The sequence below is a fragment of the Pectinophora gossypiella genome, chromosome 20 (genome assembly GCF_024362695.1).
Source record: "Pectinophora gossypiella chromosome 20, ilPecGoss1.1, whole genome shotgun sequence".
NCBI classification, from domain to species: domain Eukaryota; kingdom Metazoa; phylum Arthropoda; class Insecta; order Lepidoptera; family Gelechiidae; genus Pectinophora; species Pectinophora gossypiella.
The window spans coordinates 11,219,766-11,247,311 of record NC_065423.1 but is presented as its reverse complement, the minus strand read 5'-3'; the positions used below and the strand labels follow the sequence as shown (position 1 = coordinate 11,247,311).

General features: G+C 37.5%; 1 protein-coding gene across 5 annotated transcripts in view; it reads left to right on the top strand.

The window, feature by feature from the left end:
* LOC126376234 (optomotor-blind protein) overlaps positions 1–27,546 on the top strand; it is a 135,986-nt gene that overhangs the window by 27,632 nt on the left and 80,808 nt on the right. For 4 of the 5 annotated variants that reach the window (XM_050023506.1, XM_050023505.1, XM_050023504.1 and 1 more), the window contains exons 2-3: positions 16,027–16,140; positions 19,322–19,475. In XM_050023506.1, the coding sequence (XP_049879463.1) occupies positions 16,027–16,140; positions 19,322–19,475 (268 nt within the window). Of the gene's footprint in view, positions 1–16,026; positions 16,141–17,675; positions 17,790–19,321; positions 19,476–27,546 lie in introns of all 5 variants that reach the window. The other variant, XM_050023502.1, reaches the window with a different exon arrangement.

The window sequence follows — 27,546 nt, the reverse complement described above, 5'->3', positions numbered from 1 at the left end:
ACAGTTTACTTATACCAATAATAAAAATCCCTATTTCTTTCTAACAATACTAAATACTTATATTTTTCTGCCATAATTGTTTGCAGCTGCCTCACATATAATTGGTTTACAACTCACTTTGTCACCAACTTAATAACTTTAATTCCTCAGAACTAATTCCTTAGGTTATTTATCACCTATTCAACTAACTGTTATGGCTTGATAGATAAACATACTTGGACACGACGTTTATATAAATGATCTGCTTACCTTAGGGCTATTACAGACCGACTGCATTTGAACTGTAAGCCACCTGCAATCCAACTAATGCGTTTGAAATGCAGTCCTATTGCAGTTATGCCAATTCCACAAAAACTGCACCCTATGACAACATCAAATTCCAATTGTTTCTTTATGAACATTAGAATGCACACACAAACAACTGAACAAGTATAAGGAAAATTAAAAACTAGAAGTGTATAAAAGCGATTTTATTGTTAAAAGCGATCGCACACAACATATCATCACATAACATAATGGAAAATTCCACTTTTTACCTATTTGCTTCTTTAACGCAGCTATCAGAATCATTTATCCAACGTAATTATCATAGATAAACTTGTTGAAGGTCAATTTAACATTTTTCATCTACGTCATTTCGCAAGGTGTTATGGCTGAGGAGAAGAAATGACAAGAAACTGCAACAGCAACACATCTTTTAAATCAATGTAGTATACATTACAAGTTATGTAATAACTAGAGAAATACAATTAATTCATTCCAGGCAATTTTATCATTAAGGTACAATCATTTATAATGTATCATTAATGTTATAATAAGATTTTTTTTTACATAAAGTAAGCTTCATATGAGCTTTATATTTATTTTCTGACAAATTCAAAATACTATCTGGTATTTTATTGTAAAAAAGTATACATAACCCCAAAGAGACGAATTTAATTTACTTAGCCTAGAATTTCGGTTAGCAATTTCCATATCCAAATTATCATAATATTGAGCTCAGTTAGTTACACATGGCACAGACAGCGAATATAGCACTGAATTCTAACCTTTTCTAGACCATCCTCAAGTATCAGTTTTGCAAGTGCTATCGCCCAGCGCTGAATGCTGGGTTATCCCAGCTACATTGACCCAGCTATACAAGACCAGCTAGTTATAACACGGCACAGACGAACCCTTCGTAGGTGGCGCCGAACAGAGTTACGTCACGTTGCGCCTTATCTCGATGCTCCGAGGATGCGGTGGAGTCGCTTAGTGCTGCATTTTTGTTGGATGTTGAAATTTTGTCTAGAATCACCTCACTAGAACAACTTATTCGGATATAAACTAACTAAGAATAAGAACTTATTATCTTGTATTTGTGTATTAAAGTAAGATATTTGATTTGATTTTACAAAACTTAGGCGGAACAAAAACTTAATTATTTTGAACTTACAAAACTAAACTGATAATTTAGTAATAATGTACCTATGTCTCGAAGAGATAAATAGACTATTCTTCTTCTTCTTCTTTGTCCTCGCCACTTCCCTTTATGCAGGGTCGGCTTTCCCAATCACGCGGCGCTAAGTATTTCGCTGACGAACATCGTCTTCTTTGAGACCCAGCGTCTACATGAAGAGTTAAATAGACGTTTACATGTTATTTACTAAAGTTGTAAAATTAGCAACTAGCAACACCAACCTCCAAGTGATTTTGGATTGCTTCCAAGATTTAAAAAGGTTTCTTTCGACAAAAGTCCTTTGACGTGGAACGATATTTCCATTGTCTATCTCATTGAATATGAGAAATACTTACAACTTACACTCACTTATACTTACTTCCGAAAAGGACTTTGACCAAATTGGAGATGTCATTAGAAAATGTTTAATACGATCTACTCTGAACCGGCGTGCGTGTATGAAGCGATTGATGAATGTGGAGGAAGCAAGAGAAGTGTGTCAGGATCGAAGCAAATGGAATTCTATAGTCTCTGCTTACCCCGGTGGGAAATAGGCCTGAGTTTATGTATGTATGTATCTCTCTCTCTATTTAAGAGCTGCGCTCTTGTCGGTGGAGTAACCGCCATTCCTCTCTTCTTCCCGCCAAAACCTTCACCTCCCGATACGACACGACCTGCACCTTCTCTTTTATTTGTTTCATAAATGTTATGTTGTATGTATGTATGTATGAGAAATAATCTTACAATTTAAAAAACAAGACAGACATATATTAAAAACTTGTTTCATAGTAATCTTCTGCATTCATTTCTCGGACGGAATTAAAAATAAAAACTACTATGACAACTCCACAGTTTTCTGTGTCGGTTACCCGGCTACCGACAGACACGGCACATCGATAACGAAACGGGATGACACCGCTTTTTGTTAATCGTTATTTATAGAGTTTTTTATTTTTTATTTCATTTCCAAACTCTAGAGAACAAAGCCGCCTGTCTTAAATCACATTAGGAATAAACGCCGGCGCATCAACTGTTCTTTTTTTGGAGATTTAGTTGAAAGACTGTATGGGATTGTTGCCTTTGCGTTGTAAAAGAGCTTTGTTTTTGGAAACTGCAGAAGGTTTTTGAGGCAAATTAGTATGATTAATTTGTTGGTGACAAAAAAAGTTTTCATCTCGAGCTCCTCCGTGCTTCGGAAAGCACGTTAAGCCGTTGGTCCCGGCTGCATTAGCAGTCGTTAATAACCACCAATCCGCACTGGGCCCGCGTGGTGGTTTAAGGCCCGATCTCTCTATCCACCCATAGGGAAGGCCCGTGCCCCAGCAGTGGGGACGTTAATGAGCTGGTGATGATAATGATGAATTTGTTGGTGAGTGTCTTGCGCCACTTCTCCTAACCCGATCGAGAGTAGTAGGTAACCTAGTAACATAAAATCACGCCTGTATTCCCGAAGGGGTAGGCAGAGATGTAGGTATAGAACACCCCCTCTTCGCCAGCTTGTTTAACTACCATGTAAAAAGGGGCGAGCCACGTGATATAAATTATCTATGATCCAAACATGAATTAAAACTGATAATAATAAGTAGTAAATTTACAAGTTAGTAAATTTTAGGATTCCCTATAGAATAGAACTAAAATAGACCCTCAATTTTCAATAACTGTTCTCTGATGTTCCTAAATAAGATGATTTTGTGTACTTAAGTAAGTATGTATTTTTTAAACAAGCTATGTCAGGGGCCTTTGGCGGTTTAATAGTAGGTACCTATCCCTGACATTAGCGTCACCAGCCCTCGCGGCACGACAACCACAACCGATATAACCGTCCCCGATATAAGGGCTTCGACCAATAGCCATACGACGTATATCTACGCAGGGTTTGTTAGCTCCGTTATTGACTGCATAACACACTCGATAGAAGAATCTGAACGACTTAAACATCATATCGATTCCATCAAAACCCATCAAAGATAAATAACACATCAAAAACTGCTTCAATACTACAACAATGTACTTCAAACACATATAAATGTGCTCGAAAACAAATGTGGTATTGTGCGGAATCGCAAATTTATGGCCTTGTTGAACAGTTAACATGCATATTTAGAGTTTACAGGTACTGTTGGTGTTTGATGGGAGCATCGCATGTCTCGTTTGGGAATCATAAACTTCAAATTTGCAACAACCTGTCAATTCCATTCGAATTACGATTATTATGACATGTTTTGCGGTTAGGCAACTTGCATATTGAAGTTGAATTGCCCTTTCTTTAGGCACGTTCGATTTACTTAATACTTCTATCATCAAACAAAATAACTTGTCATGTCGAAGTAATACTCCATATTACAGAACTTACGCTCGATGTTGGGTTTTTGGTCTAATCTCACATGTGACAGATGGACCAGTGGTTGAGCGTTGGGCTCACGAGCCAGAGGTCCCAGGTTCGAATGTAGTGGCGACATATTGCAAAAATCACTTTGTGATCACTCACAGGCCTTTACATCTTTATCAGATGATTCAAACAGCGTTTCTGTGGCAGCTTTTTTTGTTGTGATCACTAGAGAACTAATAAGTAGTAATTTTTCTTGTTTGCCACACTTAGTTCCTTCATCTTCTTCTTCTTCTTCCTAACGTGAATCCCGCCGTCTTGCGCCGGGGTCCGCTTTCCTACTGTTCTTCCTCCACTTTGCCCTATCCTGGACATCGTCTTCGGATAACCCGCAACTCTCCATGTCTTTCTCCACGACACTCAACCATCTCAGCTTAGGTCTTCCTCTACGTCGCTGACCAGTAATTACCACGCTTAGTTCCTTATTGAAGTTTTTAAATGTCTTAATAGATAAAGTAACGGCCTCCGTGGTCCAGTGGTTGAGCGTTGGGCTCACGATCTGGAGGTCCTGGGTTCGAATCCCGGTGGGGACATTTCACAAAAATCACTTTGTGATCCCTAGTTTGGTTAGGACATTACAGGCTGATCACCTGATTGGCCGAAAGTAAGACGATCCGTGCTTCGGAAAGCACGTTAAGCCGTTGGCCCCGGTTGCTACTTACTGATGTAAGTGCGTAATCGTTACATGAGTCATGTCAGGGGGCTTTGGCGGCTCACTAATAATCCTGACACTAGGGTTGATGAGGTTGGTAACCCACCTGACAACCCACACGACAGAAGAAGAATAGATAGTGTTCAGTAGTTCAGTTCAGTGTTCAGAAAATGTGATGGAAAGGGTAAACTGTCTCGTTTGTTTAATAATGCGCAAACGGCGCATCCAAAACGTCATTTAATTCCTTATTCCTCACGCTCTACAAGTAAGAAATATATTTAAATATCTAAACGAAGTGAACACAACGTGTACTAATTAGTTGATACACGTAACATATTCGTATGAAGTGATAAAACAAACAATTCTAGGATAGTGCGCACGCGACTCGAAAACAGACGTTTTTGGGGTATTCATAGTAATTATTTTTATTAATTAGCGGGATGGTGTTCGGTAGCGGAATTCAGTTATCTTTATAGTCGATCGTGGTACTATTTCACTGGCTGGGCATAGGATGTGCCCCACATGACGTCACGTGGATATAAAGTTGCACTGGAAGCGGCTGGAATGACATACAACCAGTGCCACGGAAAAGAAGAGGTTGGAAAGGCCCTGTCGCGTATTTTGTATAAAAACCGCTGTCGCCGGTTCAGCCCTACTCTCTTTTACTACTACTCCTGCAAACATAACTACGATAGCCCTACTGCTTCTCAAATTCCATAGCCACTTTACCATCACAGTATATTTTATGTGATAGGCTGCAATTTTATTGTTACTTTTCGTAATCATCATCATCAGCCGTATAACGCCCACTGCTGGGCATAGGCCTCCCCCAAGGATCTCCACGACGATCGGTCCTGCGCTTTTCGTAATATTGCATATAATTATTTTTTTTTGATAAATAGCCGATGATACTAAGGTTTTTAGCATTTCTGTAATAAGGAGGGATCTCCTTGCATGATAGTCGATATTTGATTTTTTACCCTGCAAGTTTATTGCACAAGACGACCTTTTAAACCGAACCGTGGTAGTGGTGAGCCGTGGTAGCCCAGTTAGTAGAACGCTTGTCTCTCACACAGAGGTCGCAGATTCAAATGCAGCTCAGGCCTAAACCAAAGATTGTCGAATTTGTTTTGGAATTCATGTTTGAATCACAAATGGTTATCATGTGCTCGGCGATGAAGGAAAACATCGTGAGGGAACCCACATTCCCGAGAAATGTATTTTCGGAGGTATGTGACCTAACCTGTACTATGCTGGCATTTCCTTCGCGGGTAGGTAGGTCAGACAGGCAGTCGCTTCTGTAAAAAATCGGTCCTGTCAAATCTTCAGGTTAGGTAAGCGGACCCTGTGAAAAACGGGATAATGCTAGGGGGACGATAAAGCTGTGAGTGGTAAAGTTTGCGGACGAATGGAGCGCAAAGAGCAACGCGCGCGATATGCGTGGTACTTCATTCCATATCTGTAGTCAAATCAGTCAAAATCTTATATAGATAGCTTAATACGTATTAAGTTTTTACACAACCAACCTTCAAAGCTAACCGAAAAAAAGATAATATCCAAAGCTTAAGCTTTAACAGCTTTTATCAGACAAATAAAGACCAATCTATTGACAAAAGCCATCAAATTGAAAATTTGATTACAAAAAAAAACATAAATTCCTGACGCTTAATCGGCATGCCTTTTCTGTCAACGCTTAGTTTATAGTGCGTTGACCACCATAAACACCACCCACGCCCAGTCACTTCTAGAAGACATAATCCATTGTACTGCCCACATGCAGTAGGGTTGGTCCGGATATTAAAAACTGGTTGACGGATATAAAAGCGGATATTCTTTTACATAAATTATTAATTTCGACATATCCGAAATTGTTGTCTTTTTTAATGATTAATTGCGGGTACATAAAAAAATTTTTTTGGAGAGTTGTAGGTAATTTAACACACTTATGCAAATAACCTTATTTTACATAGACACTTTACAGTATGATACACGCGCATCTGGGTGTGTGAGGACTGACGTCTGACGCCCATACGATTGAAGACTAAAGTAAGACCGAGGGGGGGGACGGGACCAAGCTCAGTCGCTGGTGGGGAGCGGAGGTTGCCGTTCTATACCTCATTCCTTATGCTATACTAACAATTAAGAAAGATTATCCTGAATTTTATTGCGATATGTTCGCCTACTCCTTCCTCTTCCGACTCATCATCATCATCAGCCGTACGACGCCCACTGCTGGGCATAGGCCTCCCCCAAGGATCTCCACGACGATCGGTCCTGCGCTGCCCACATCCAGCGGCTTCCCGCGACCTTCACCAGATCGCCGGTCCACCTTGTAGCGGGCCTACCCACTGAGCGTCGTCCGACTCATATCCCTAATCAACTCTTACTTACAATACGGATACATAAATTCGAATACAAGTCGACACCTCTAGACATGACATTCACAGGTATTTATTTAGGAATTTTAATTTAGTTAACAATAAATAACGTTACAATTCGAGTAATTATGAATACATCTGTCAGGATATCTGTATAGAGTAATATTAAGGAGTTAGTTATTTCATAGTTAACACGATACTTAGTTTTGTTTTTCTTAATTTAAATTCTAAAATATCTTTATTAGTAGGTAACATAGTTACGCTTTGAATCGTCAATACTCTCATTGTATAATGTGGCATTTATAACTGTTTAAAATAGGTATATTACAAATGTTATAACAGGGGGGTTAAAATGGCCACATCGAAGCAATATTGCTATTTGACATTTGTTTGCATTGCGCACTTACTTTTATATGCGCAAATGTCAAATTGCAATATTGCTTTCTTAGACGAATTGCTTCACTGTGGTCATTTTAACCCCTCATAAGCATGATACGAAATACTTGCCTGTATTGAACGAATAATAAAAAATATACATGTAGTATGTAGATGTGTAACTTAAACATACAAAAATGTATATTTAACATAACATTTATGATCGGTCGGAAAACTAGGTGAAACGGAAAACATTTTTTACGACACTTGATTATTACACAAATTAAAAGGTGCCTATTCTAAAATTCAAACTAATAAACTAGCAATGGATTACCCAAATAAAATATTTCAAATTCCATTCAACAGGTACTAAATTAAACCGATATGTCGCTAAATAATTCTAACCACCGAACAGATGTTAACGCAGACAAAACCTGGGCAAAAAGCTAGTCAATAGAATTAGCGGAATTAGCAGCGAGGGCTAAAAACGTAGTGTACAAACCCGCCGCGTCTGCGTAGTGAAGCGGTGTCAATGACTAAAGCCAGTTGCACCAATCGGCTAATTAATAAATGCTAAAAATAATGAATATTTATTTTTAAATACATAAGGTCTGCTGGGCACAGGCCTCTCTCCCTCAATCAACCGGAGGTGACATGGAGCATACTCTACCAAAAAAAAATTGCGGAGCAGCGTCTCCGCTGTTTGGTAGAAATGTTTTACGGTTAGTAGCCGGCACCAACGTGTTAGCGTGCCTTCCGAAGTACGGAACCATCTTAATTTTGGAATTTAATCAAGTTATTTAGCCCACAATGCAAAAAACAAATGACTTAAAGTACTTTCAACAATGTCCCTATCGGGAATCAAACCCGGTCCTGCAGCCAGATAGTGAACCCTACGCTCTAATCACTAGATCACGGAGGCTGTCAACAAACAATCTAAGTAGATACCTTAGTATGTATGTATATGAAGATTAAATACTATTTTTATTAAAAGGGTAGAGATCGCAATTAAAACCTTATTTTTCGTCTATTATTCGTCTTCAATATCTACAATACCTAATATTAAATCATCTGTTGTGACAGAGTAGCAGATGTTAGTCCTAGCCATTTTTAATCTGTGGTAGTGCTAGATGTGCGACTAGCTGTGCGCGAGGCAAGTGCAGTGACGTTGTGTTTGCCTAAGACCGGTAGCACAATTGATAACTAGGAATTAGTAACATGTACAAAACTAATCTGTAATTAGTAATTGAAGTGAAACTAGGTTTAGAACGCAATTGGGTAGTTTACGATAGGGGCCGGTTACACGAAGATTAATTAAATGATAATTGTGAAGTCTGTTACTGAGTACTTACTATTTTGACATGGATTTAGAATAAAGTGGAAGTGGCGTTAGAATTGCAATTTCTTAGCTGAGTATAATGTTATAGTCAAGTATTTAATCAGGTGGGTAATTATACCACTTAATAAATCTACATTACATGCCTGAGTTAATTTTAAGTATTATAAAAACTAGTTCAGTTTTCTCCACTATATAGGTAAGAATATTTATAAGTTTATTTTTAGCTTTAAGCTGCTCTATTGCATTACTTATGTAAAGTGGGTGAGAAAATGTAAATAAACAGTATGGGCTCGTTTATTCTGGCTTATTAAATCCAGTTTAACGAGTTTGGATAGACGTTCATTGATGAAGTTATAAAAAAAATATAGTTTTTGATTTCTTTTTTGACGTGACTTATTGTAGATTTGCCGCAGATGGCATTAACTCCTTGGCCGGACAAATAGGGAGCGCTGAAGGCTCTCACCCGGTACAATATTTAAGACAACAGGCCTTAGGGTGCCCAATAGTTTTTGAGAACTAGGTAAAGTATATTAAATAATGTAGGTACATTCCTATTTTTAGGACTTTCTTAGGTACACAATTCTGTAAGTGTTAAGTAGATGATTGAAGATTACAGCATCGAACTCAAATAAAACTAAACTAACTTTGATCTTCATTGAGCGTTTTATAATAATCCTACATCGAAAAAACAACTATTATTATAAATAATCAACTATCTAGTTTTAAACATGTTTAACCCATTTTTAACATAGTCGACCGTGCAATTGGCCCCACTCGAAGCCGCAAGAATGAGTCAATGTGTTAGGATGTCCCCCTCACACGAGAGGGGGGAGAGTCCCCTTTGCCAGTGTGGCACTTTTAAAGAACCACGGTGACCCCCCCAATTAGGTATTAAGTTTGTTAATTGACGAACGGGTTTAGGTGACAAGTTTTTATAACTTATTTCTGAATGTAACTTTCGTTCTATGAATGATGATATCATATAACATAAACGGCCTATATACGTCCCACTGCTGGGCACAGGTCTCCCCTCAATCAATCGGAGGGGGTATAGAGCATACTCCACCACGCTGCTTCACTGCGAGGTGTTTTTTTACGGCTAATAGTCGGGACTAACGGCTTAACGTGCCATCCGAAGTACGAAATCGCCTTCCTTTTTTGGACAATCAGGTGCTTCAAGCCTGTGACAATGTTTCCGTCGGGAATCGTACCCCGACCTCCACATTCTGAGCCCACTAGACCACTGAGGCTGTTTATGTAATTAATCTAAACAGTACCTAATTAGCATTCCGTCAACCTTTGAAAGCATAAAACGTGAATACTTAGTCAAAGCAATAAATTATTACTTATATCAAGGATAAAGTCGTATAAATCATTTGTTAATTAATTTGAACAGACGCCTTGTCCAACAGTCGTTAAAATTATTATAATAATAATTATTAAATTATTACAGTGGTAACTGTGATAGTTTGTGCCTGGACAGTAGTGTTTTGTGTGTTTGAAAGGAAGCTTTGAAGAGTGATTGCAGTCTATCATACTTCAATTATTTGATATAATTTTATTTCTTTTAGAGATGATAATTTTTATTTACATTTATTTTATTAATTAGTCACTCTTATACTTTAGTTGTCCATAAATATAAAACCTTACGCCCTTGGCCCTAATAGGTTAGGCAGCGTTACAAAAGGCTACTAACGAAACGTCAAAACGATACATTTCTATGGAATTTTTGTATAGAGAATAAACACACGAATGAAAAAAACATCGTACATCGTGTCGCTACTGTTGAGTTATATTAAATTTTGTCAGTTCCCCATACTATTTGAGTAATCAAACATATTGTTTTGGTTATTCTCTTACACAATAACCCTTTAAACAATTAATTAACAATAAATCATAGTGTTATATTTTCCCCTAAACATCGAAAAGAAGAAGAAAACTAAGAAAAAGTTATTTTCAATTAAACTAAAACTGCCTGTTTCCAACTGATGGCTTTTCTTTTTCGTAACTCATCCTGCAGACGGAATACACCCCACGTTGCTCCACATTTTATAGTAATTTATAACGAATTTTAGCTGGACAGTATGGAGAACTTTAGGAACACTCAACAGTGCTGCCACCTACATTTGAGCTACTAGTTATTATCCCCATTCACACTCATAAAGACAAAAAGATTGGTTTATGTGGTTTACTTAGATATTTACAAACATTATAATAGTCATCATCATCAGCCCATTAACGTCCCCACTGCTGGGGCACGGGCCTTCCCTATGGATGGATAGGGAGATCGGGCCTTAAACCATCACGCGGGCCCAGTGCGGATTGATGGTTATTAACGACTGCTAATGCAGCCGGGACCAACAGCTTAACGTGCCTTCCGAAGCACGGAGGAGCTCGAGATGATTTTTTTTTTCTTTTTTTTGTGGTCACCCATCCTATGACCGGCCTTTGCGAAAGTTGCTTAACTTCAACAATCGCAGACCGAGCGCATTAACCGCTGCGCCACCGAGCTCCTCATTATAATAGTATTAGATAGTATTACCATCACACAAAATACATATTATATTGCTGCGGTCAGTCAAGTGACAACAGTTACCACATAGCAACACTAGTAACGCAGTATAGTGTACGGTCACGAGTATTCACTACTCACTTTGAAACCATGTCACATTAACTTTCTGACAAATTAAACCGTAAGTCTCATTAAATGACAAATATGATAGTGCGATAGGGTTCTAAAGTGGGTACATGATAGTGCTCATGACTGTACCAACACTAAATTATACACATAGTTCTTTAGATTTTGAGACTGATTTTCATACATGCAATATAATTCTGTCTTTATGGTTCTCCGGCCAAGTAGTTAATGCCATCTGCGGCAAATCTACAATAAGTCACGTCAAAAAAAAATGTCTTTATGGTTCCAAGAATTAGGTGTATTAACACTTTCACGAACAATTACCTAAGTAACCAAATATCCGAAATCATTGACTTTTCATGTATAAGTACGTAGTAGTAGAGCCGTGGTAGCCCAGTTGGTAGACCGCTTGCATCTCACATTAAGGTCGCAGGTTCGAATCCAGCACAGGCCTAAACCAATGATTGACGAATTTGTTTTCGAATTCATGTTTGGATCATAAATGATCACGTGCTCAGCGGTGAAAGAAAACATCGTGAGGAAATCTACATTCCCGAGAGATTCATTTTCGGAGGTATATGACCTAATCTGTATTGGGTTGGTTTTCCCTTCGCGGGTTGGAAGGTCAGACAGGCAGTCGCTACTGTAAAAAACCGGACCTGTCAAATCTTAAGCTTAGGTAACGCGACTGTGGTGATGGCCCTTATAGAAAAATATCTACAGAACCCGCTCCAGCCTAATATACGGTCTTTGAATTTCTCAAACCGCTAACAATCTTAACGGCTGCTTTCACCAGTGGTTTTACAACCATTATTTACAACGTGCGAGCATTATTTAATCTGTGGTGCGACTATGTGGTAGGTGGCATTATAACTGGAAATTCAGGCTTTAATCAAGGCTATAAAACAAAAATAAAGGTTGCCAATGAAACAGATATAAATCTCGCTTTATTGCCCTCTATTTAAGGAGACCATCATAAATTTGGCGCCCTAATGGTTGGTATTATTTATAAGGAGAAATAACACAAAAAAATTGGCTTGAAATCGTTAAATTTTGAAAATGTTAACCGATTTCGTTCATGTCTTATCTACAGCGTTACCTTCACCAGTGTTACTGGATCTATTTGATGGGCTAATCCACATCGTGTTTTCTTTAAAAAGGTACACCAGAATGGTTGTATACGCCACATTAAAACAATTTGCACGTAATGTCGACCAATATCAAATAGCAATATTGCTTTCCTAGATGAATTGTTTTAATGTGGCCATTTTAGGAGTTTCCTACAAATAAAATACATTTTTTTTTAATTTAAATTTCTTTACATAAAATTTAAATTCATATAAAACAACAAACTTTACGGCCTTAGAAATAAAAACTACATCAAGTACATACAAAATATTAGGTCAGTTTCTGTGAAAAGTAAAGAAAAGATTGAATATACAAATAGAAATAATATCAAGAAGCAAGTCACAAATAACACTTGAGTACTTCAAAAATTGCAGCTCTGTTTTACATGATTGCTTGATTGATACTACGCATTATGTGGTGGATTGTCTATAGTTTCCTAGTAATTTTAGTCCCTCCTTTTACCTTTCAATCAATTGCCATTGGATTACTGGCTTGAAACATTTCTGTTGTATTTCTCACAATCAAAACGATTCCGATTATTATTCATCAATCAACTTACCTACTTTATTTTATTTTATTTGCTTGTATTTATTTAAGTATAATTTTATACTACATAATAATACTATTTATTTTTACTTAATTAATATTTTGTAATTTTGATTTATTTAAATTTAAAAAATAAAAGAAAAACGTAGAATAATATTTAAAATATAACACAAATATTTTTAATAAACAATTATAATTAAAATTAAAAGGTAAATCCTTACTTGATTTATTTTGTTTTAAAAAAAGTACTTAAGAACAGAACACTAATGTCTATTTTAATACATCCAATGTTCAAACATTGTGCTTATTATTTACTATTCGACGTACAAGAATGACATAATTCCCATGATAGCCTAATTACCTTGTCATTAGGTAATATAATTGAAATCGGATATTGAACGGAACAGAATGATATAATTAAGAGCAGTCCAGACCTCACACCAGGCACGATAAAAAACCTTAAGAGTTTAGCTACTTCAATTTATATGCAAATCTAAACACAACATCACCTTTTATAAGTTCTAATCAGACTTACCGATTTTTACTTCGTGTTTTTAGTTCATTTCAAAGTTATCTTTATTGACTATAAACTTGTTCGTGAGCGGATATCGAATAATCATAAAATGTATTCGTAGTCTTTAAATAATAATAATAATATCTTTATTTTCAGACTCAGACACCATTCTTAATCACAAATTACATTAAAACTTAAAATTCCTAAAATTTAAATTAGTGGATCTAAAATATAACCTTGTGGAAACGCGCAAAATAATATATTGTTGTACATTAAAATAAAATAAGATATAAGTAAAAATGTAATATTAAAATTGTAAACTTAAAATTCCAAAAACTTAAAATAGTGGACCTAAGAAGTAACCTTGTGGAAACGCGCAAAATAATATAACGCTTTAGCCGCAACGACTAAACACTCCGACCAGTGCAGTAGCAAAGTAAAAACTCATTTACGCATATTGCTTCGAAGGTTTTATCTTAAGTGGTCAAGTTCAAGATAATCATTGGGATTTAGCATATTTTAGAGAGGATACTGCGACCATACAACAGTTATGTAAGCAACCCTTTTTTACAGAGATGAGATAATAATAGGTATGAATGCATAGGATTAACTGTCTGGGAACTGATATTAGGCAGCCTAAGTACTGAATTGTATAACAATATTTTTTTTTTTTTAAAGAACGTCTAGGGCCCTGTGCCGAGGTTTTTCTTAAAGCTTCTTTTCCCCGGCTGTACAGCTTGTGAGAAGCTGCAGTAATTCTAGGCGGATGCGACGTTCGTTGTGTAAAAAATGACAATTCAAAGGGTAACTATGTTACCTACTGAATAACAATATATGTGAATTTGAAAACATATCCTAGATAACATAACATAGCAAGCATCACGCCTGTATCCCCGAAAAGGGTGTATATTATAATATGCACCTACACCTCGCCAGCTATATTTAAGTCCCATGTAATAGGGAGCGAGCCTATTGCCATTACTCGGGCATAAATCCTGATAATCACGTGATATCAATTAACAATGATCCAAACAATTCGAGTTGGGGATTTTCAAGACCCTGAAGAAACTTTGACATTTTAACAAAATAATATAACAGAGACTAGAAACGTCTATCACATCACGTCGTGTGTCAAAGGTGTTAGTACTGAGATGACGAGTGAAAGAGATGGATGGAAGAGGAATCCATGTTGTGCCGATCCAAGTGAAATGAAAATGAAAATATTGTTTATTATATCCGATATAGGACTTAATTAGGTACATTCATTTAATTATAAATACAGAGATATATTCAAACTTAGACCCAAATAAATCCATCTCTTAAAAACTGAGCAGAGGTCCCCATACTAGGCAGAGCCTGTATCTTGGGGAACCAAATTATAATTAGGTTGCTGAGTTTGTACGAATAAGATAAAATGAAATGTAGGTATGCTAAAAGTTAGAGTAGAATAAGAACAGGAGAATGATGTGACTAGAAACATACAACTACATCTCTTGTATAAGAGTTATTAGAGCTACAACACCGCTTATATTACGACCATTCAGCTTAGTATGCTCCGTAGCTACGACATTCATCAGCTTGTCGGCAAATCGCTCGGTGTGTGCTTCACGTAAGCGCCATAAATCAAGTCGTAATGAGAGGCAAACTAACACGCATTCAGTTGTTATACAATTGATTTGATAAAATTGTGAACGTAATAATGCAATCGTGTTGGATGTAAACGAATTAGGCTGTAGTCATAAAGATGTTAAAATTATGGTTCTAGCTTATCCTAGGGGCGTTCAATGATTGATCAGAATGTATTATGTAGCTTTAAGACGATAGAAGAACATAACTGAGTGAACTGAAGGGGTAGGCAGAGATGTATCGTATATACAGCCACTCCTCGCCAACGAGTATATGGTTAAGTCCCATATAAACGGGAGCCAGCTTTGCCACAAATCCTGGAAACCACGTGATATCTATTATCCAAACATGAACTGACAAAGCTGAATTCTGTGGTTTAGAATGAACGAAGGAACAAATTATAAAATTATCTAACATCCATGAAAAAGTAATAGCAAAAGTTGGTAATGATAAAAATAATTATGCAGGATTCTAATTTATAAAGTATCTAGATCAGGCAGGCGGATACAGTTTAAAACATTACTTAAATGGAACTCGTTAATAAATATGTAACTCAATATCTCCAAAATAATCCCCTTAGGTTCACTGAAGTTATAATTACGAAACAACAAAGACAAGCAATTTGACAAGCAGTTGTAGGTAATGGAGGAAACAAAAAGTTTCTACGATTTCCGACACAAATGATACAAGACAAATTGATAATGATGACATGCGAAACTTTCGGTATTATAGTAACGAGCAACGATGGCATTACTTATGTGTTTGTGTATTTGTTTGTTTCAGCTTAATCTTTCCCTTGATTTTTGGGGTACCGAACCTCAAAATCACTTTTTTAAATAAGTAAACATAAGCTCACCGACTATACTAAGTAAATATCTACTTATTCTAGTCTCGAAAATATTGAAGATCATAGAATTTGGACAACATAAGATTGGGTAGTATCCGATCTGAAATTCACTTTAAAAGAGGATTCATCTAGCTACAGCATCAAAATTCCGATTTGCAGACAAATGTTCCCACAAATGAAGTTTCGCGTCTCTGGTCTCGACGCGAAGGCCAAATACATCCTCCTGCTGGACATCGTAGCCGCCGACGACTACCGATATAAGTTCCACAACAGGTAGACCACTCTCCATTGCCTGCCGGAACGCTGCATCATCCCCATCTACACCTTCTTACTCATCTATGTAACCATGGATGGGTCATCCACCGAATTTAACCCGTCCTTGGGTACAACCCCGATAAATACCCGACCCTAAACCAAAGGTTTTAGTTTACCTAAGCACATAATGTAGACCCAGGTGGATGACCCATCTACAAATGTAACCCAACCGAGAGTTCGGCGTCTCTCACGCCAAACTGCCGGCGACATGTCAACGTTGATTGCTAGATGTTCGCTTACCGTATCTCTGCCTGCGTTCCGTTACACGCTTGTTTTCATTTAGCTTGTGATTCTACCCACGCAATGCACCAGTTCCCACTCACCAATTTCGATTCACTCCTCGATTACGTCTAAACAATTTGTACGATGCACGCTTAATTTAAGGGCAACGACATTTTGTAAGACAAGTGAGCACCGCGCGGAATCGGCGGCGATTAAGGATTCAACGCGCATCCGATGGTAATATCATTAAAATATCTTTGTCTCAAACGCCGAAGCGGTAATGTAAAAAGCGGACTCGACACCCGAGGTGAGAAATGCCAACGCGACTCGTAGTTCTACCAAATTAACCAAAATTGGGACTAAACTCGGGCTACAATCTTGTTGGGAGATCTTCACAAAAAATATAGTGTAATCTGTGTCGAATGTCACTACGAGCATCGGGCGCATCCGAACGGTTGAGATCGATAATCATCGTATTTGATCGTGTACATTGTTTAATTTCCGATGACAAGGTCCGATAAGCCCGCTCCTCTCTTTATGTCGGGCCGATCGACGGGCAATATCAAAACCGCCGACACGCAGGTTTGGCAACATCGAGATGCGGCCGATAAACTTCGATTTAATATCCGTTAATTAATACGACTCGAGAATTCCGGTCGAAATGCGACTGTGACTCAGCCGTAAACCGATATACTCGCCGACAAAGGCCCCGCTGCCTAGCGCCGTTAATATGATAATTAATTATTACAAATCTTTCGTTAAACACAAATTATTTACCAATTAATCGATCAGTGATTGTTGTTGTGATCTAAAACCGATGTGTTTCCTGCCACCCGCTGCTAGTGTCGCGTTACGTTTTGAACTCGAGTTTTCGTGTAGTGGTGTAGTACATTCGATCACGTGCGTCACGATGTTCGCGACTGCGCAAAACCGCACAATGGACGCGTACCTCGCCTTCTTTGGGCATCTGTGGCGGAAACACGGCCTTTTTGCTTGTCGCGAATACTTGGTAACACCTCATTGGAGTCGCTGCGCGTGATTAGAGAACATTGTGGGAGCCAAATATAGCGCGAGACATCGCCGCTCCATTGTCTAGGAGTAGCAGGTCTCGGCGAAATCTAATTAGCGCAGTACGAGATCACAAGCTAAAGCCGGGAGTAACTGGATAAAAAGTGAAACTAGCCGAGCAGCATGTCTGACAATCGACGTTATGTCAAATCGTTGTCGCAAGAACTCGCCCAACCCATGTTTTTCTCTCATATTGCTTGCAGACGTATGTTTCCTGCCTACAAAGTTCGCGTTTCTGGTCTTGATAAAAAAGCAAAGTACATTTTGCTAATGGACATCGTAGCTGCCGACGATTGCAGATACAAATTCCACAACAGGTATAAATGAGAAGGAATTAAATTAAAATAAGAATATAGTAGTGTTTCTGACGCGAGCGATGATTAGCAAAGTTTTGCGAACGTCCAAATTAGATCTTATTTTAATGTAATTCGTGATAAAATCGAGAAGGCAAGAAGCATGCGTATTGTTTGTAGATGTGAGCCCGATAGGGGATCTGCGTGGTTTCCTAAGCCCATTATTTCGTTCGTTAGCCCGGGGCACCGGTGTAGGGAACACAATATTTCGCTTTTCCAAAAATTCTTCACTTGTTCTCTTAACGAGCCCGGTTTCCTACTGAGGAAATTTGTCGATGGCGCAACGGTTGTGTTGAAATTTGAACCTTAAAATTTGAGTCCTTGATCGCGTCTTTGTTTCGCGTACTTTCGGAACTTTTGACGGCACCAAATTGTATAGACGCAGATCTCTTTTCATTCACATTGTGTTTTCATGCATTGTTGGCTGTGTTGTAATGCTTGTTTATCGCCTTAACCATCCTCGACTAACCGCATGCGTGTTTTATAATGAATTAGCTTTTAATTGCACACGATTTTGATTCTGCTGAGCATCGTAAGATAGTGTTAGCGCAGTAATATTTATCTAGATTGAGCTTCACGGTGTTGATGTATGAAGCAAATTTTTTGCTCGTGAATGTATACGATCGTTCTTTGTTTTTCAAGATGTTATCTTTGGAAATCACATTCAAGTAGTGTTTGCATGAGGTCTATAACACTTCTTCAACTTTTAATGTCATTAAATTATCATTTCTCTGCTTTAATAAGGTCTGAGCGGATCTGAAATGATTACTTTAATGTCTATCATAATAATTGTGCTTATAATTTATGCGACCACCTGTCCGTTCTTTCGTTTCGTAATTAAAATTTTCTTGTAATTCCATCGTAGATGGTGGAACATCAATAACTTATACATTGATAGTAATCATGAAATATTGTTTTTGTTTTATCACCTGTTTTTTGTTTTGGTTCTGGTTTACTATAAATTGGGCATAACATTTTCTCAAATATTTTCTGAGGCCTATATTATTATAAAAATTGCCATCAAGCTTGAAAAGTTTTTCGATCATCAGTATAATCACAGCAGAAAATAACCCTTTTAATAAAGGTTACAAGTTTGCATTTTAAGAAATTCTTAATAGCGCACCAGACACTATCAGAATAAATACTATCATTATTCAATGATAATATTATTTCTTGAAGCTACAATAATTGTTTATATTAGTAGATTTTGATGATTTGATGAAACGGATTGCTTGCATAAGCTCTTTGTATTTCATCGCCAACAATTTTATTGAGTTCCTATCACTCACTACTGACTGATAGAGTCTGCACCGCTTCTAAAAGTTCAAACGACCCAGTCAAAATGTTACGCTAATGAAACGAATAATTTTATAGGGTTGACATGATCTAACGCAATGTCACGCAACTTTGGAGCGAAAAGATTTTGGCTGGTTGCCTTTGAAAATGTAGAGTAAGTAACTGACCCACGATTGATCTTGCAAATTTTGTTCCCGGAGTCGATGGATGGTCGCTGGCAAAGCTGACCCGGAAATGCCGAAGAGGATGTACATCCACCCCGACTCCCCCTCCACGGGCGAGCAGTGGATGCAGAAGGTTGTCTCCTTCCACAAGTTAAAACTGACCAACAATATCAGCGACAAACACGGATTCGTGAGTACCGACTTTGATTGAACGTTTCGATTTGGTGGAATTGCGGATTTTGCCTGAGTAGAAAATTAATAGTTTTTCCGATCTTGGCAATCACAATTCAGTTTTACAGCGCTAAGTTGAATTTAGCATGTAAGAAAGAGATATAACTAGTTTAAATACTTCTTATAATATTTAGTTTGTACTTGTCAACATTGGTACAAAATTTTTGAACTAAATAGGTATACATACTGTTTTTAGACTTGGTAGTCTCAGAACTTGAGTTAATAATATCAGGCTAATGAAATCTCGGAATTCAAAGAGATCGATGATGATGGTAAAATAAAAAATACAGAAACTACTCTAGCCATTAGGCGAATAAAAAAAATCAAATTCATAAGTACCTACTGTGTAATCCTTTCGCAAACAATTTAAGCGATGCCTGAGGTATTTTTGCTAATGTGTGGATATTTTTTAATTAATTGTTTATTCAGTATAGTGTGATGTCCTTTATTCTTTTTAATTTGGTGATTTAGTTGTAAATTATCCTTCATTCAATAATGTAAAATATTTTTTCCTACTTCATGGTAGATGAGTTTTTCTGCTCAGGCTATTGTATAATTTCTAAGTTCAAGGTTACAATTACAGAAAGCAATTGCAGAATTATCACCTTTTTCAACTACAACAACCCTTTGGTCTATTAATTAATCCTAATTAATGTAATATTAACACGCAATTCCACCAATCCTGTATATCGCTTTTAATATCTTTTCTGTCTCGTATCGTCATTTTTATTTGCATCAATTACATTCGAATTGATAATAACAAAACGATTTTGGACAATAGTATTCATGTCAAAACTGTCGGCAAAAACCGGCCCAAAAAGTAGCAGTCGGTTGGGTATTTGGGTATAGTTTTTTTGTAAGCAAAAAGTTTATAATGTGGGTGATATTATAATTAAAAAGAGGATCGTGGGTAGGACCCCTGTCGGCGGCTGGCAGGGGGGCATTGTGCCTGTTACGGTTATTACGGTTATTTACTTTGGGCACCCATGTAAGCTTTACTGTTTAGTAGTAGTTTTCAATAGATTATCGTTACCTTTCAACGTCCTTGCAGGAGCGTTCGACTGCTTACATCGTACTTTTTTCCCCCGGTTTTTCTACATATGTTCAAGTTGACACCTGTCTTTTGGTAGAATCTATCGAGTTGGAAAGTTTCATTCGACGTGGGACTTTTCATGCAGCTACTAAGCAAGTTTTGAAGTATATCAAAATATTTCCACAAGGTATCTAATTAGGACCTCTGTTATAAATCGTCTTTGGTTTAAGTAATAAAAAGACTTTATCAAAATATTAAACCAAAACCGTGATTACACGTCGCAAGCATCTAAACGGTGACGTCTCGACACATTTCGTTCTCTCAAACGAGACCCACCCGGAATCCAATTTACGTTTGGCCATTGCAAAAAAACAAAGTCCAGTTTCAATTTCAAAAAGCGCTACCGAAAACGAAAGTCGGCACTTTAACGTAACAGAATACACTTGAACGCATTTACACGACCGCGATCCTATCATAGATAAGACGTTTTTCTTTTTTAATTCGACGGACGTTTTTTTTTCGTGTCAGCTCTTTTGTCTTTGACGAGGGATGTTTAATTGAAATAACGACGGTGGCCGAGCGGTATGCATAGAATTTGACAACAGCTGACTTTTAAAGCGTGCTGTGTTTTTTCTTGGAATTTTTTGAAAGTCGCAGCCTTGTGGCGCCTTCGACTCCCCTGCCACGTTTTCGATTAATTATAATTGCCGCATTTTTAACGCTGAACTGTATAGCATCGTAAGAAATTTTGAAACTTAATACGTAATTTTATAGATCTTACTTAAGTACACGATTATAATTTTGGATGAACTAAGTACCCACACTTCACTGAGCTTTATGTTAGACCAACGTGGCAGGTGGTGAGCTGTATCGCCGTCTTTAATGGTCAACTGTCTTAGTGAAAACTGCACTTTAGATAAAGTAACAACTCATTGGTGCAATAAATAAACTATTCACTAAATACTCCGGCTTTTTAAATGTAATATAGCGATTAAGGCATTGATTTATGCAACACAGGTACCTACCTACTTATTGACTTCATCAAATGCCTTGTCTGTGTCTTTAATATTTTAGTATTGTTTAAGAAATCGCTAAGCCATTCAACCATTGACACAGGTAGAAAGACAAAGGAACTCCAAACTTTTTTTCTCCATTCGTATTGTTTTTTGTCTCATGTCTTACATGCCGATATCTGTCCGCTTGTCAATATTTCAAACAGATGCCTATCGTAGCTTGTTAGATGCGATTAATGTTGCTCTTTACAAAGCTAATCTTTTTTAAATCTTTCACCGTTTAGTTCTGTTTTAGTAGTTCGTATTCCTCATTTACTACTAGTATCACATTGTAGATTTAGCTGTTTCTATAACAGTCCTTCTTGTGAACAGTTTTTAATTCTTAATATCTTTTTTGTATTCAATTCATAATTCATTTATTCGTTGTAATAATGGTCGGTACAGTTTGCAGGTGGTAACAACAATATCAATTCTCATTTAAGTATCTAAGAACGAATATCAAAAGACTTGACTCCGCCCACTACGTTAGGCATTGCGGGCACGATTATACAGGGTGTTATACTGACGGGAATAATTCTGAGTTGACATCAAGTGGAAATTCTGTTCGGAAAATTCATGAAAACTTTAGTGTTCTTTTTTTAATTATTTTCAGTTGCATACTTTTGCGACGGAAAATTCCACTTGATATTAACTCGGAATCATCCCTCAAAGTTTTCGTTACGATCACTAACGTCCTGTATACCTACCTACCTATATGCATTTATTTTATTTCCTCAATGGTTTTGCGCTGGTAAAGTTTCTCTTATATTCCTAGTTTTCTTATTCCTTCGTTTACTTCAGATAGCGAGGGCTTAAATCAGTTTACCTATAGTCGAAGATGAGTGGGCCATAAAAATTGAACAAAAGTAATGAGACTTTAGCGCCAGGCAATGAATCAAATCGAATGATTGCCGTGGTTAGTGCTGTCTGCAGTTGGATTATTTACTACCTCCAACTGATCTGAACTGGCAGGAAGGGACTTCTCCTATCGTGTGGGTTGTAAGGTGTCTTGCCAACCTCATCAACCTTGACAGGGTTACTTTTGAGTCGCTAAAGACTCCTGACATGGCTCATGTAACGACTACTTACATACATCGGTAAGTGGTAACCGAGATCAACGGTTAACGAACCACGGTGCTTCAGAAAGCACGGATCATCTTACTTTCGGACAATCAGGTGATCAGCCTGTAATGTCCTTACCAATCTTTCGCTTTATATACCGCTTTCGCAATTCTATTATCCTTCGTCCGCTCTACGTTTCCAAACCAACCTATCATTCCCTTCTCAATATTAGTCACTTTATCGTCTTTTATACCACATCTCTGTCTTATCACACTCTCCAAATCACATGTTCCAAATCAAGATCTCTAATAAATACATCATACTGTCAACTCAACCACACCGCGGGTTACGATCTCGTTAACTGCCGGGGATATTGGCGAGTCGTCAATTGTAATGATATCTCCTTAGTCCCTTACGCATTTAATAAAGTTATAGCCTCCTTTCATCACTTTATCTTATTGCTCTGCTAATCACACAGTATTGCCCATTACGCAAATCGTCGCTAACTAGCGTAATTTTTGGCAATTTGATTTGTACCCTTTGCTATCGTCAATTAAGACACCAATTGTTTTAGCAAAAAAATGCAGATGCGTCATTTTGCTAAGTCAACCACGAAATTTTGATGCAATTCTGATGTGATTTTGTTCAAAAAAAAAACCTCGCACACATACCTACACAGAAGCCAGAGGTACATCCACCGCAAGAACCTCAACGAGCTTTCAGTTAGACCAACGTGATAGACGGTGAGCCGTATCGCCGTCTATAATATTCTTCTACTTCTAATACTTTTATTGGGACGTAGGCCTCGAATAACAGATTTCCATTTCTGGCGAACTTTTGCAGCTTCTATAGCTTGCTTCCATGACATGCCGAGAGTTTTTAATTCCCAGACAATCAAGCGTCGCCAGGTCTCGGACCGCCCCTTTTGCGTTTTCCATGCACACCAGGTCAGAGCTCGTCAGGACGGGTGTTCCATAGGTCTTCTAAGGACATAACCAATCCACCGCTATTTCCGTGTACGGATATTAGCAAGTCCTGTACCGGAATTCGAAACAGCGCTTCCCGTCAAAGATAGAAGCCTTTGTACGAGTACCACAGGATCATAGTGATAATTTTGCAAAACGCGTTTACAAAGTTTTCATTATCAGGTGTCACCCTTACGATTTAACAGGACTTAAACTCAACTTTCGCCGTAATGTCTGATCAAATATAATGTATTTGGGTTTTTCTATATATGTAAAAAGATTAATAATCCAAACATCAATGCTCAAACATATCATTGTCAATAAACACTTTGTAAGTATACTTTTTCATCGTTGAGATTATCGCCGTCCGCTCCCGTTTTTCGAATCAAAACATCTTGAGTGCACAATAGCTCCTCTGCGGGGGTACGGTCTTGGTAAAGATGGCGGAAAGTGCTGCCAGTTTTAATTGTAAAGGGCTAATCCCCAACCGGAGTCCTTCGACCGTCTAATTCACTTCAAGTAGCGTATTGTGGCTTGTCCCAACAGCTGCTTCAACCAGCAAAAAATGCGAAGTGGGAGTTTAAGGAACCCCCTTCATTATTGCGTAATTAGAACTCGGCATTCACCTTGAAACCATCGAATTTGTCGAGCTTCCACGGGGAAAAGTAAATGTTGAAATTGTTTAAAACTTTCTTGTGTAACTTTCGCGGCCTTCAATATACGAATAGACACAGATACAAAGGACAGCAAACCGGTGCGCTTACTCGAGCAGGAAAGGGCATATGCTCCGTAATTTATATACAGTTATTGATCAAAAGGTGATGTCCTTTGGAGAGCATTGAGGCGTCTAGTGTATCTGAGCCCTCGGAAATTGTTGCTAATAGACGGACAGGGTGATAAAATCTTGCCGGGCCCTCGTCTTCGCAATATCTATTATAGGGTGGAGTGGATTAATTATTGACAGTTGCGGTGGTTATATTGCGAGGAACTTCGATGAACATGTATTTGACTTGAGGTATTTTGATTAAGATATATAAGTACTAACATTTCATGTACCATTATTTTTGTTATTATACATTTTTTTATTGGTAGTATGGAAATAGTCAAAGGCCAAATCTTTGACTTGGTCTGTTCCGTGTAACCTCTTCTTGGTCTTCCCCTTCCTCTCTTTCCTTCTAGCTTTCCTTCTATGATGTTTCAAGGAATTGGCCTTTCATAGACTGGAATGGAAAATGCTGCACCGACAAGAGCGTGGCTCTTAAATTGACGATGATGATGATGATGGAAATAGTCACCAGGCGTTAGTGACATCGTAACGAAAACTTTGAGGGATGATTCAGACCATGATTCTGAGTTGATATCAAATGGAAGTAAAGAATTGAAAATGTTGTCAGTCATGAAATTTGCGACACTTGATATTAAGGTCGTAAGGCCCAAAGTCCTTTTAAAATCCAAATTCCATTGTTTAACTATTGTGTCTGGAAATCCAGGCCTTACGAGGTTAACTCAAAATCATGGCCTGAATCATCCCCCTCAGTATTCGTCACGATATCTGTGTATAAAGTAAAAAAAATAAAATGGCAGTTAGTAGGTATATCCAACTATTACAAGCAAGGTAACAGTTGTATAATTCAACTTAACATCTTCAAGACCATGTTATTGTATCGTTTCTTGCGATATTTTTTCTTCACTGTTGTAACACGTTTTGACGGGTGTTCAACGCAGACGTTCCTTAGGAATTCAATGAAGAATTTAGTCGGAAATAAATATAAATTAACTTTCTTGTTTTAGTCAAATTCAAATTCAAATTCAAAAATATCTTTATTCAGTAGGTAACATAGTTACACTTTGAATCGTCAATTTTTACATAACGAACGTCTCATCCGCCTAAAACTACTGCAGCTTCTCACAACCTGTATAGCCGGGGAAAAGAAGCTGCAAGAAAAACCTCGGCACAGGGCCCTAGACGTTCTTTTAAAAAAAATAAAAATAAACATAAAATATTGATATACAATTAAGTAATTTAGCTGCCTAATATCAGTTCTCAGACAGTTAATCCCATGCATTCATATCTTCTAAATAATCACTAACTTTATAATAACCTTTTTTGTAAAGTTTTTGTTTAACTACTTTCTTAAAGCAGTTGAAAGGCAAATTCTGAATGTCAATGGGAATCTTATTGTAAAAACGTATACATTGCCCCTTAAAAGATTTAGTAATCTTATGTAATCGACTGACTTGTACCTTCGAAAATGACGAATTTGCTTCGAACCTGACACACTTTTCTTGTTTCCAACACATTCATCAAACGTTTCATACACGCACGCCGGTTCAGAGTAGATTGTACTAAATCTTTTCAAAGGACATCTCCAATTGGATCGTGTACTAGGTTCAAGATAAATTATGAAATTCTGATTACTAAATAAAAACTGATCTAAAATTAACGAAAAACTTTTCTTTTTTTCTATTGAACTTATTTACGTAACAATAAGTCCGACATTTCATCGCGCTTTCTATGACGTCACAGGGTGCCTTTTCATACAAATTCCATAGTAATTTCGTGTTTTGACGTTTAGTAAAAAGTAACTGTTTTTGACTAGTTGGAAATGAGCCTATTTGGTCAATATACGTATATATACGTATACGTATATACCACTATAGCTAATTATTAAAACATTACCAAAAGGTGTTTCTTTCAGTTGTTATTTCTCTTTCATTTTTACATTTAAATATTCATAATCATCTCCCTACCGTTATCACGTTTTCACAGGGTCCGCTTACCTAACCTGAAGATTTGACAGGTCCGGTATTTTACAGAAGCGATTGTCTGACCTTCCAACCCGCGAAGGGAAATCCAGCCCAATATAGGTTAGGTAACATACCTCCGAAACGCATTTCTCGGGAATGTGTGTTTCCTCGCGATGTTTTACATTTGCGATTGCAATATATTTGAAAAAGTGATACAAATTTCAAATTCTTAGAAAACGCACGGCGCCAATATGCAATTAAGAATGTCAAAAAAAGTAGCTTTATTCGAACTATTGTGGCAAAAAGGATTAAAACGTACTCTTCGGTTGTTCACAATAAAACCTTTTGACTTAATATCTATTGTGTCATAGAATAAGGCTGAGTTTAGACGTTACTTTTTGTACAATTTGTAGTTGAGGAAAGGATTGAAAAGGTCTTCGGCTTATATCTATGGTCTCAAAGAAGCTGTTTATTGTGTGATCGTGTATAAAAATAAAAATTTCAAAACTAAAACCCAGCTATGTAGAAAACACTCTTTTCTTATCGTGTCGATGGCAAACTAAATAGTATCGGCCCAAAACTTGGCAACAAGTATGGCGCTATCTGCAGCGCTCATCAAATCCTTCTGCGTGCAGGTGTTCGGGCACGCAGGACACGATGTAAGATGTTCCATTGTTTGGGGAACAGTGCCGCACTTGCACTTTAAGTCCGAGCATCCGAGAAACCCCACCTGAACAAATTGTCCTTACTTTCTAAAGAGTATGAAACAAGAATAGGGGTATATTTTCTGAAATTCTTCCGAATAGTAATGTAGGCATAGCGCATACGACCAAAAGCAAACCCTTAGGACAGATGGTGGTAGCAGACTTGCATTACGACAGTGTTATTGACATCGCTACGAAAACTTTGAGGGGTGATTCAGGCCATGATTCTGAGTTGATATCAAGTGGAATTTTCCGTCGCAAAATTAAAGAACTGAAAATAATTTATTAAGTATTTTTTGTTATTATTTTCAGTTTCATACTTCTCCGACAGGAAAATCCAGTTGATGAACCCAATTTTTCACGAAAAAATAATATGAGAGTTCGCCACCTAACTTGGCACATTTTGATATTCACCCAAAACCTGTCCATTTCTAATGATTTTAATTCCACAATGACCCTCGTGACT